This window comes from Vipera ursinii (assembly GCF_947247035.1).
Source record: "Vipera ursinii genome assembly, chromosome: 1".
NCBI classification, from domain to species: Eukaryota; Metazoa; Chordata; class Lepidosauria; order Squamata; family Viperidae; genus Vipera; species Vipera ursinii.
Window position 1 is genome coordinate 74,164,510 of NC_139512.1, and position 12,396 is coordinate 74,176,905.

Genomic DNA, 12,396 nt, shown 5'->3' on the forward strand with positions numbered 1-12,396 from the left:
AATATACATGCTGGATTCAAACATGATGTGACTACGTACAAGGAGATCCTAAGCTTGGAAAGAAATGTTTGGTGTTTGAAATCATATAGCCTCTTGCGAGAAGAGAAGGTTGTTCAAAATTGGTTTCAATATACTCAGTTACGGGCCAGGTGGAAAGAAGACCAGAAAAATGGTTTTACAATGACTGATGAAAATTTGATAAAGCAAATCAGAAATCAGGGTCCAGCACATATTAAACGGATATATCTTGCGTTGATAGAGATTGATTCAGAAACAGAACTTGTTAAGGATTGTATGATAAAATGGGCCCAAAATATCCAGGAAGTTATTACAATGGACACGTGGGAAAAGATTTGGGTGAGGAATGTAAAATTTACACAAGCTCAAAATCTAAGAGAGAATTTTTACAAAATGTTTTATAGATGGCATTTAGATCCTAAAAAGCTTGCAAGTATGTATCCGAATTATCAGCCTAAATGTTGGAGGTGCGGTGATGAAGACGCAACATATTTTCACATATGGTGGACTTGTAAAAAGGTTAAAGCCTTTTGGATAAAAGTCTGGTGGAACATGCAGAAGATTTTTAAACAGAGGATAAAGTTTTGTCCGCAACTTTTTTTGTTGGGAATAATTACAGATGCTACAGTTGTGGACACTAAGTTGATGCTGAATTTGATTACGGCAGCAAGACTTTTGATAGGTCAGTACTGGAAGAAAGAGGAACTGCCGACCATAGAAGAGTGGACTTTAAAGGTTTCCGACCTGGCTGAGATGGCGAAGATTTCGGCCTATTTGAAAGATCACTCGCAAGAACGCTATATTATGGAATGGAGAAAATGGATTGAGTTTATCCAGAACAAGTATAGGGTTAAGAAATTTCATGTAGCATTTGAATAAGTCTTCTTTCTTTTTTTCTTTTTCTATTTTGGTTTTTCTATATATATCTAATATTACTAAGGTTTGTTTTATCCTATATAAGCTAGAGAGTGATGGATTTTAGAGTTTATGGTTGTTAGTATATGGTTGTTTATGATTGTTTTTTTATATATACCTTGTATTTAGCTCTGGGAAGTCGGGGGGGGGGAGGAGGGGAGGGGGGAGAGGTAGGGGGGAGGGAGAAGGGAGGGGGAGGGGGGATTTTTAAAGAAAAAATTGTATGTTAAAACTTTTCAATAAAAAAAATATGCAGGTTCTGTTTTATGGACTCATGTAGCTGATTTTGCCTGCTGTAAGTCTTGACTCAGGAATACACTCATGAAATATGGCTGTTGACAGATCTATTTGGCCTTGATCAAGTGAGATCTGCATGTCCACAGGATATACAAGCTAGAACGTAGGAGCTAAAGATGGATAATGGGGATAGGGTTTTTCAAAGTTCACTGGATGAAATAGTGATGTGATCCAACAGGTTTTCTCTCTCCTTTATCATCTGCTTTTTTATGAATTGTGATACAAAATTCCCCCTGAACAAAGGCTTAGCTATCATGCTTTAGTAGATATTGGCCTTCTACAACTTGATTTTCTCCAGATGTGTTAAACCGTAATTCCCAGTCAGAATTATCAGAAGGCTAAATCATATGGGAAGGGTAAATTATACGACCCTTTTGTTTGCTCTGACAACTTTCTCCTATTTAAAAATGAGATACATATGCAAGAGCACAGTGAAAGAGTAGAAGCATACATGTGAATAAGAGGCCACATTCAGATTTTTAAAATTTAATGTCTGCCTCCATGTGAAACAGAAGAAGGTGAATGCACAAAAGGCTAGTGCTAAATATTGCCCAGAGTGATAAGTATTGCGGAAATATTAACCATCGTCTTTGTCTGTAGCATTGTGAGCTAGTTCCAAATGCAGTAGAAACTTCTCCTTTTGGACTCTGGATGGCCGCTTCAGGCAATGCTCCCCAGTATCTGCAAATTCAGTCCAGGCAGCCTGGGCTGCAAGCCAACAATAACAGCGCAGAGATTAATGAGTCAATGTCACCCACTTTGCATTCCTAAACAGTGAGCAGAAAATTCCTGCGGTAGCTTGCAGACTTAACCCTGATTCCAACAGCATGATCTTCTATGTACTCTCTCATCCTGGGAATGCACTGGAGACTTTTAATAATACCGGTCAGAATTTAAAGGGCAACAAGGATGCTTGGAAAATATTAGCTATGGTGCATAAAAAGGAATAAACGCACACAAGAGATGAGTAGGAAAAGGTGTCCTTTTGGCACTCCGTACTGGAAACAACTGGAAGCAACTGTGGGAGAAAACCAGCTCTTCAGACAGATAAAAAAGAGCATAAAAAAGAGCAGGTGTTTTATTATGAGAATCAATAAGACAGATTACCTGCGACTATTATTGCTTTGTGGAAGAATTGATCAAAATACGTGAACATCTTTCAGTGAGCCACAACAGCAACAAGAAAAAAAAAATCAGAGCTGTTATCTATATAGACTTAAGGCTGCTACATCTATTGAATTTCTCTTTATGCTGCCCATGTGTGTTCCTATCAAGTTCTTTCTTCTCCACTGTGGGAGAATGTAGGTTTGTCTTACCCTTTAAATAGTTACCAAATGAGTCAAAAAAGGAAGCTGCAGCCAAAAACTTGTGGAACAAGACTAACCCTGCTACTTTTAAGCTACCTCATGGCCAGAATAAATTAAAAACTTTTCCATTTAGTGCTACATTTGGAAGAAGGATATTGCTGGCCATCTTAGGTTGTATCTTCTGACTGTGGGCCCTTAGAGGTTTTTGGAGTTGCGCTCCATCGTCCCCAGTTACTGGTGACATTCTACTTTTGAGAAAAAGTGATGGCTAGAAATAGGGTTATTAAATAATCCGTGCAGGCATTTCCAATGTAATTCCTGATCTCGTAATAAAAATGTATTGAAGGAGACCCACCAAAGGCTCAGCTGAATCCAGTCAGATTTTCAGTTGCTCACCTTTAGAAGTAAGAAATCATCAATTCTAGAACCAGATTAGGAAACCTAGATACCCCTTCAGGTGTTTTTGGATTACCAAACCCAAGTCCCTTGCTAATGGCCCTACTGGCTGGGAGAAATGGAAGCTGAAATCCCATACAAGTAGAGGGCATCAGAATTGTCTATCTCAGAAAAAGTGCAAAGATGCTTTAAGGGAAGGGAAGACCTCAAAGGGGCGGGAAACACGCTTCAGTCTCTCCCGTCTCCATTTTAAAAAAGGATTTCAGAGAGGAAAGACCTGGAAAAGCTCTCTAGCTGAGACCCTGAAGAGTCTCTGCTGGCCCAGATATACTGAGCTAGATGAGCAAACATAGATTCCAACGTATGTCAAATAACAACCAAGTATTTTGCAGGGCTGCAATCTTGCTTTCTGTATCATTCTGGAGTTTTGTCCAAGCGATCCAGCACTTCAGAATGGTCCAACAGGCGCCAGTATCAGTTCCACCAAAAGAGGTCCTTCCCTTTCTTTCATTGCTGCTTTTTTTGTTTTAATTATTATTATTTTATATATATATATAAAAGACACTCAAACCCTTCTAAAAAAATCCATCTTTTCTCAAAATTTTGGTTGTCTAGCTTTGTGCTATTTAAGAACAAAAAGAAAGAAAGAAAGAAAGAAAGAAAGAAAGAGAAAGAAAGAAAGAAAGAAAGAAAGAAAGAAAGAAAGAAAGAAAGAAAGAAAGAAAAGATGCTTCCTTTGTTCACCACCCTGAGCAGCAGTCAGATCCACAGGCGCACGAGGAAAGAAAGATCCCTTGGTGTCCCTGACTCCTTTGTGGCACTTCAGAGGGAGGCAGCTTGGTGAAACGGCAGAAAAAGAAGCCAGACAGAGCCCCTCATTCGGTCGTGAAGGAAAAAAGCACCATGACAACGATGCCGGCGCAGAGGCAGAAGACTTGTTGCACCGAGTTCCTAGTCAAGGAAAGCGGAAGAAAAAGACAGTCGTGAAATTTATTCCAGGCTCACCCTATTATTATTATTATTATTATTATTATTATTATTATTATTATTATTATTATTATTATTATTATTATTATTGTTGTTGTTGTTGTTGTTGTTGTTGTTGTTGTTATTTTTATCTTTCCTGGACCTTCAAGGCAATTACTATAGGATCACTGTATAGAGAAATTACAAATAAAAGCTTTTATTTTATTTTATTTTTTAAAAAATAGTGGTAGTTAATGCTTGTATGCTTAACTGCGTTAGGTAAAGATCAAGCAGATGCCTTGAAAAGCCATGCCAAACTTTGGGGTTTTGGGTTAGGAGGGTGGGACTTTCCACGTTGAATTAAACCCAGCCTTTTACTAAGAGCTTATGATTCAGTGTATATTGCTAAGGGTTTATGATTCAAGGTTCATGGAAGGCTAGAAAACAGTTTAACTCGGTAACCAAGTTAAATGTGCTGTATGAATGCATTTGCAGTGTCAGACTTGGAGAGGGATAACTGAGGTTCAGGTCTTCATTTGAACATGGAAGTCCCTGGGTAACTGTAGTCTAGTCACACAGCGAACTCAAGTGTGGACTTCTGGGAGCTGAAAAACTAAGGTTGAGAAGCACTGCTTCTCTCTCTCTCTCTCTCTTTCTGTCTCTCTCTCTCCCCCCACCACCCCTTTACAAGTTGTTGTGGGTACAAAACAGGGAAGACCACCGAAGAAAAGGTGGGTGACAAATCAATTGCAACGCACCAGGGATTATTAGTGGCTGAGGCCCTATGAAAAAAACTTACAACATTGCATCACAGCTTGTATTCCTTTTGCACTTTTCAAAATAAAAGTTTTGATTTGTGCTCTGATACCACAGAACTGCTCATCTGGATTTCCTGAAGAAATCGGAAAGGTCTGAAAAAGATGTTTTTCCAGGCAGATTTTTTTCCCCCTGTTTATGATCGGTCATTTTTTTCTTCTTCAGAAAAGTCCCCCACTGCTGCAAAATCCCGTTCCCAACACCTGGTAAAGCTCATTAAGAAAAGTGGGAGTGTGGAAAGCGCTGCAGACTCAGGCAGTTTGCAGAATGAAACGCTGGGCCCCGGCCCCAAACATCTGGCTGAACTACTTGCAAGTAGTCCTCAACTTATGGCCACAACTGAGCCCGACATTTCCGTTGCTACGTGAGACAGTTGTTAAATGGTTTCGCCCCATTTTATGACCTTTCTTGCCACAGTTGTTAAGTGAACCACTGCAGCTGTTAAGTCAGTAATATGGCTGTAAAATGAACCTGGCTTCCCCCGTTGACTTCGCTTGTCAGAAAGCTGTAAAAGGCGATCACACGACTCTGGTACATTGCGTCTGTCATAAATATAAGTCAGTGGCCAAGCATCCAAAACTTGATCACATGGCTATGGGGATGCTGCAACGGTCATATGCGTGAAAAACAGTCATTAAGTTGCTTTTTTCAGTGCTGTTGTAACTTTGAGCCGTCACTAAACGAACTGTTGTAAGTCAAGGACCAGCTGTAATAGGCAACCACTGACATTCATCTGGGCTGGCCATTTTAATGACACTGCTACTCATGACCCTGCCTTTGGGGTCAAATTCTCTTTCCAAATTCTCCTCAGGACCAGCTCCACGTGTGTAGCAATCCTCAGCAGCGAAGGCAAAGGAACTTAATAGAGCCCCGTCCTCATTAAAAAGTTATGTCGTAAAAGCTTTTCTAGGCTTCGGGGTTTCAAATGACTCTCTTTTGTTACGGCTATTCAAGCTTTTCTTCATTAAAAAAAAATCAATTAGAGCAACTCTTACCACAGATTCTTCTCTTCTAAGAGATCGGGCACCACATTGACCAACGCAATGTACAGGAATCCTCCAGAGGTGAAAGGGAGAATCCAAGCGATGGTGTCCCCTGAAGAGAGGATGAACAGCACGTTACTCTCCAAGGGGATGCCCATATTTTATATTCGGTGCCAGGAGTCCTCGAACCTGGCCACTTTTAAGACTTGTGGACTTCCAGCTCCCAGAATTCCCCAGCCAGCCATGCTGGGGAATTCTGGGAGTTGAAGTCCACAAGTCTTAAAGTGGCCAGGTTTGAGGATCTCTGTTCTATGAGAACATATCTATCTATCTATCTATCTATCTATCTATCTATCTATCTATCTATCTATCTATCTATCTATCTATCTATCATTTATTTATTTATTATTTATTTATTTATTTATTTATTTATTTATTTATTTATTTATTTATTTATTTATTTATGAATTAAACCTATATGCCGCCCTTCTCCCTAAGGACTCAGGGCGGCTCACAACAATAAAAAATTTAAAAAACACAGAATACAAAGATTAAAAAAAAGAATTAAACAATAAATAAAGAAATAAAGGACAATTTAAGCCAATAAAAACCAAATTTAAAAACCATGATCAGTCCAGGCCCGCTTTTTGGAACAACCATGTCTTCAGGTCACGGCGGAAGGATCGAAGGACAGGGGCTGTCTGCAGCTCTGGAGGCAGTTCATTCCAGAGGGTTGGCACGCCCAGAGAGAAGGCTCTCCCCCTGGGGGTCGCCAGCCGGCATTGCCTGGCCGATGGAACCCTGAGGAGGCTGACTCTGTGGGAGCGAACCGGGCGATGGGAGGTTGACATTGGCAGCAGGTGGTCTCGCAAGTACCCCGGGCCTAAGCCATGTAGGGCTTTAAAGGTAATTAAAGGTAATTACCAGCACCTTGAATCGCACCCGGAGGGCAACCGGAAGCCAATGCAGCTCACGCAGGAGTGGTGTAACATGGGAGTATCAAGATACTCCCATAAGCACCCGCTTTATTTATTTATTTGCTTAAATTTATATGCCGCCCTTTTCCCTGAGGGCGGCTCACAAACTAAAAATTAAAAGGAAAAAAAAGGCACAGAGCAAAATTTAAAAGAGAATTAAGCCACAGAGAAGGCTCTCCCCCTGGAGGTCGCCAGCCAAAGGCAACGGAGCTTCTGAGCCATCTGCGTTGCGTTCCAAGAACCTTACCTGTCCCTTTTGGTGACTGAGTACAGATGGCAAAGCAAGCACCCAGGATGCCCCCAAGAGCTGTAGAAAGTTGTAGCTTGGCTGCACTCCAGCGATCAAATCCAGCCCGGAGGAGAATGACAAAATCCCCCACCTACAGATAGGGAAAACAGACTGTAGCATTCAGGAGTAAGGCACCCATTATGAAAATGGTACGGTGGGCTGTTCCAGGGAGAGTGGGGTGACTTTGCTTAAAACTGGGCTCTGGAAGGGGATAATCAACTGGGGCTTAGCAATTTGCTTGTTTGTTATTTTTATTAAATAAGCAGGAAAACAACAGGAAAAGAAAAAGAATATACAGATAGTCCTCGACTTACAACCATTTGTTTAGCAACCGTTTGAAGTTACAATGGCACTGATAAAAGTGACTTGCAACCAGTCCTCACACTTATGACCATTTCAGCATCCCTAGGTGTCAAGGTATTGATTTAAAAGCTAACCAGTTTATGTAATGTAAGATGTAAGATGTAATGATGGGAGACTCAGCAGGGTCTGTGTCTCTTTAAGAGCCTTTGTATAAAGGGAAGGCTCTGCTGATGTGCTCTCCTCTCTTCCGTTTCCTGCTGTAATTGTGGTTTGTTGGATCTTGCTGTATTACCACGTGTATGTATATTGTTCTTGGTATATAATATTGTAGATAGTGTTAGATAAACCACCATTTAATATAGACCACTATTTACTGTGTTTACTCCTGGGTTATCTCACGCAATAAGACTGTGCACACTCTGACACTAGGGTCAAATGATCAGAATTCGGGGGCTTGGCAACTAGCATGAGTTTATGGCAGTTGCAGCCTCTCCAGGGTCACATGATCACCATTTGCGACCTTCCCAGCTGGCTTCCGACAAGCAAAGTCAATGGGGGGAAGCCATATTTACTTAATGACTGCATGATTTACTTAATGACTGTGGTGTATTATTTAACAACCATGGCAAAATCGTCATAAAATTGGACGCCACTCTCTTAACAACCTTCTTGCTTAGGAATGGAAAGTTTGGTTCCAATTGTGGTCATAAGTCAAGGATTACCTGTACATTAAAAAAAAAGTACATAACATAGTAATGCTTAATTCACCTATCCTGTTATTTGTCTTTTTTTTGCTGTTGTTGCGGTTGCTGTTAATATTATTACTGTGCATTAAGCTTTGCGCTAAGGGTGCCCTCATAGTTAAGTAGCACTTAGGAGATAGGGAATAGAAGGAGAGAAAAAAAATAAGAGAGGGACTACTGGAATGCTTTTTCTCTAGAATGTCAGTAATACTGATATTATGCAAAAGATTATTATGCTGATTATGAATTTCCCCTTCCCCTCCAATTTATGGGCTGTTTTTTTCCACCAACCATATCTCAGCCTAGGATTTACTGTGATAAGATAGGCTTGAAACATTTTAATAAATACGTACAATTGAAGAAATTCCAAGATTCAGAGCTGGGGGTAATTAATGACAAAGCCTCAGCTAAGATACAGTGCACTGCTTTTCTCAAACACAAGAGTCGTGGAAATGCACTGAAAAATCTAGATACGGTATAGCCTAATATGTCTGGAGAGCACCAGATTGGGAATATGGTTTTTCCCTTATAGAAGAAGACAGCTCTTCTGCTTGCTTCATAAGAAGGGATGCTGAGCCATATCTACCATCTGCTATACCCTCATTTGGGCAATGAGGAAACAAAAAGATCAAGATGGTGGGTTTGTTGTCACTGTGAGTTGTGGTGGAGGGGGGACACGAAGGGAGGCTCACCCAATCTCAATGTATAAAGGTAAAGGTAAAGGTTTCCTCGCACATGCGTGCTAGTCGTTTCCCACTCTAGGGGCCGGTGCTCATCTCCGTTTCAAAGCCGAAGGACGTCTCCATGGTCATGTGGCCGGCATGGCTAGACACCAAAGGCGCACGGAATGCTGTTACCTTCCCACCGTAGTGGTCCCTATTTTTCTACTTGCATTTTTACGTGCTTTCGAACTGCTAGGTTGGCAGAAGCTGGGATGAATAACAGGCGCTCACTCTGTTACGCGGCACTCGGGATTCGACCCACCAAATTGCCGACCTTCTGATCGACAAGCTCAGCGTCCTAACCCACTGAGCCACCGCGCCCCTCAATCTCAATGTATACATGGTTGTATTTTGACAATAAAGGTTCATTCATGTGTCCCCATCCACTGATGGCCTTTCCCCTCTCTTCCAATATTAATGTTCACACTCTATTACAAACAGAAGAAAAGGTTTGTCTGCTCGTGACTTACATCAGTCTGCACAGCTCTCTGTGTTACTGACACTATGTATATCTACCCAGAATTTCTGCGCAACACGAGCTCAGCTTCCCAGCACGCCTATTACAGATGCACTCACCTCGTGGGGTATCTCATGTAGAAGAATGGCCAGGGTTGTAAGGAGCCCAACCTAAAAATCAAGGAGACAAAACTAGCTACGAGAGATTTTTTTATAGCTCAATAGGGTGGCACTAGCAGCAATACATGGTTCTCCCTGGGCTTTCTGTGGGTAATAAAAAACAGCTCTTTTATATCCTACAATGATCTGTGCAGCTTTAGCATTTAGAGTACTTACAGGAAACACCCAAGTGGAATTTGGAGGCTTTGTTATAAATATTAAAGAGGAACATGGGAAAAAGATGAAATTGTTTCCTAAATCTTATACAGACCTTCTAACGGAGTAGGAATAGACAGTCTGTGGCCCATAACCTCATGAGGTCCTCAACCTTAAACAACAAAGCCTGAAGATTCCTTCTTCCTATTTTTTTTCCTACTGGCCAACTGATCCTTTTAATCAGCTACGTAGCTAGCTGGCAAAAATCACTATCTTTCTGTTGCCATAATCAACAGGAAACTAAACAATCCAAACGTTGCCAGTCACGTGACTATTTGATCAGTTGACTGATGGAATCAAATCAAGGATTTCCTGCTGCTGGCAATGCCATGGATCAAGTTATTTGTTTACAGAGAAAAGAGTAGGATGGAGAGGAATGAGCTTAAGTGAATACTGTGTGTTTGATGGGTTGCATTAAGTGTATGTGTTACAATGAGTTTTCATGTTATGTGATGCCTCCCATTCCCCTAGGTTGGCCATCACATCCTTTCATGTTTATATATCATAAGCCCCCCAGATTTTGTCTCAAGTTGGATGGCACTGAAATCAAATGAATCATCATCATCCTACATGTAATCTTGGGGGCAAAAGTTGTTATTTATTTATATACGATTAAAACGGCATCCTGCTTTTCTGTCCACATAACAGTTAAGGCAGCTTACAAAATTAAAATATATATACTATGAAATGAATGAACAAAAAAAAAGCAATTAAACTAGCAAGCAAGTGACAAACAGTGCTGATCTTTTAAGAAAGATACCCTAGGAGTCCTACATTTTGCAGCCAGATAGCAGTCTAGTTGCCAACCTTTACATTCAGTACCATTCTTGGACACTTCACAAGAGCAGACAGAGCTTTGCTGCATCGCCTTCCATGAAGTAGGATTACTCCATGATCTTCCACTACATGTTCAATGTAATTTGTCCTAAGAGTTCTGCCAGTTGCATTTGAAACCTCCTCCGTTGTACTTCATTGGGAAGAAGGCAGATCCTCTGAGCCATCTCCTTATTTCACAGATCTGCCAAGTCTTTAACTCTGTTGCCAAAATGAAGGCAAGAAATTCCCCAAGCATATTTAGCAAACCCCTGGGTCTATTAAGTGCTGGGCTGGACTATTTTAACTCTACAATGGTTTACAGCAGCCATTAATCTAAACTGACCAGACAGTAACCTGTCCAAGAGAATGGAATTAAAACAATTTCTCTATTTGGGGATCATGGGAACCAATCAAATACCACTCCTACTATATGTCCTATATAAGTGTACCCAGAACAAACTGGGTTAGATCAATGGTCATGGTGACCTGCAATCCTAAGCCTTCCTACTTCACAACTTCAGTATGGACACTTAAGTCTTTCAAAACAAGAAGTGTAGAATAGTTGCCTGCCAGATATCATCCTGATTAGCTTATAGAGAGACACTGTTGTGCAACAAGGTGAACAGTGCACCACAGTATCCCTGCATCGCCCAAGCCACAACCTAAAGGTAGCAACAGATATTCAATATAAACAGACTGGATGTTGGATAGAGATGCAATTCTTGGTATGTTCCTGTTAAAAGTAAAGGAAGCAACATATTTGGGGAAAGGGCACATGTCTTTTTAAAACATCTTCATGTTGCTAAAGGAGAGCTGGTGTCCTAAAGAAGTGAGCTTACCTTTCTGCTAACCAGGAAGCTGGCTGCCACTGCCAAGCCATGTGTGAAATTATCTATTGTATTGGCCAAGAGATTGAGATATCCACTCATCTGCCCAGGGCAAAGGGGAGGGGTGAAGAAAAACAAAAAGAAAGGAATTCAGAAGCTTCAGGATTAACCAACATAGATAGTCATTTTCACAAGCAAAGCAGAAAACATTTATTTCATTCCTAGTTTCTGCTTACATGTACATGAGCTTTTGCATAAATGTTGTTTTGCATAATGTTGCTTGCCACAAGCTTAATGGCATTCCCATATATGTATGTACAGGGAGTCCTCAATTTACGACCACAACTGAGCCCAAAACATCTGTTTGCTAAGTGGTGAGACATTTGTTAAGTGAGTTTTGCCCCATTTTATGACCTTCCTTGCCTCATCGTTGCTAAGTGGATCACTGAGGTTTTTAAGTTAGTAACACAGTTGTGAAGTGAATCTGGCTTCCCCATTGACTTTGCTTGTCAGAAGGTCGCAAAAGGAGAGCACATGATCCCGGAACACTGCAACCGTCATAAATAGGAACAAGTTGCCAACCATCCCCATTTTGATCACATGATTATTGGGGGGGGTGCAACAGTCGCAAGTGTGAAAAATGATCACGAGTCACTTTTTTTCAGGGTCATTGTAACTTTGAACGGTTACTGAATGAACTGTTGTGACTTCTTATACAGTTGTGCAGAAAGGCACATCTAGTCAAACTGTATGTTTCAATGAATCCTTATGTTGACAGAGCCTGACACAACAGCTTCATGATATAAAGCAGGGGTAGGCAACCTTGGCTCTTTTATGACTCGTGGACTTCAACTCCCAGAATGGAAATGCACTGAAACATCTAAATGCGTATAGCCTAATATGTCTAGAGAGCACCAGATTGGGAATATGGTTTTTGCCTTATAGAAGAAGACAGCTCTTCTGCTTGCTTCATAAGAAGGGATGTTAAGCCATATCTACCATCTGCTATACCCTCATTTGGGCAATGAGGAAACAAAAAGATCAAGGTGGTGGATTTGTTGTCACTGTGAGTTGTGGTGGAGGGGGGACACGAAGGGAGGCTCACCCAATCTCAATGTATAAAGGTAAAGGTTCCCCCGCACATGCGTGCTAGTCGTTTCCCACTCTAGGGGCCGGTGCTCATCTCCGTT

The 12,396-nt window shown here is 41.1% G+C and overlaps 1 protein-coding gene across 1 annotated transcript in view; it reads right to left on the minus strand.

The window, feature by feature from the left end:
* Positions 1–1,711: 1,711 nt before the first annotated feature.
* The window catches only part of SLC39A13 (solute carrier family 39 member 13), a 28,462-nt gene continuing 17,777 nt past the window's right edge, over positions 1,712–12,396 (minus strand). Inside the window, exons 6-10 of the mRNA XM_083368095.1 lie at positions 11,219–11,308; positions 9,309–9,359; positions 6,923–7,055; positions 5,711–5,810; positions 1,712–3,884 (exon numbers count right to left, since the gene is read on the minus strand). Coding sequence (XP_083224221.1) covers positions 3,809–3,884; positions 5,711–5,810; positions 6,923–7,055; positions 9,309–9,359; positions 11,219–11,308 — 450 coding nt within the window. The 3' untranslated portion in view covers positions 1,712–3,808. The remainder of the gene's footprint in view (positions 3,885–5,710; positions 5,811–6,922; positions 7,056–9,308; positions 9,360–11,218; positions 11,309–12,396) is intronic.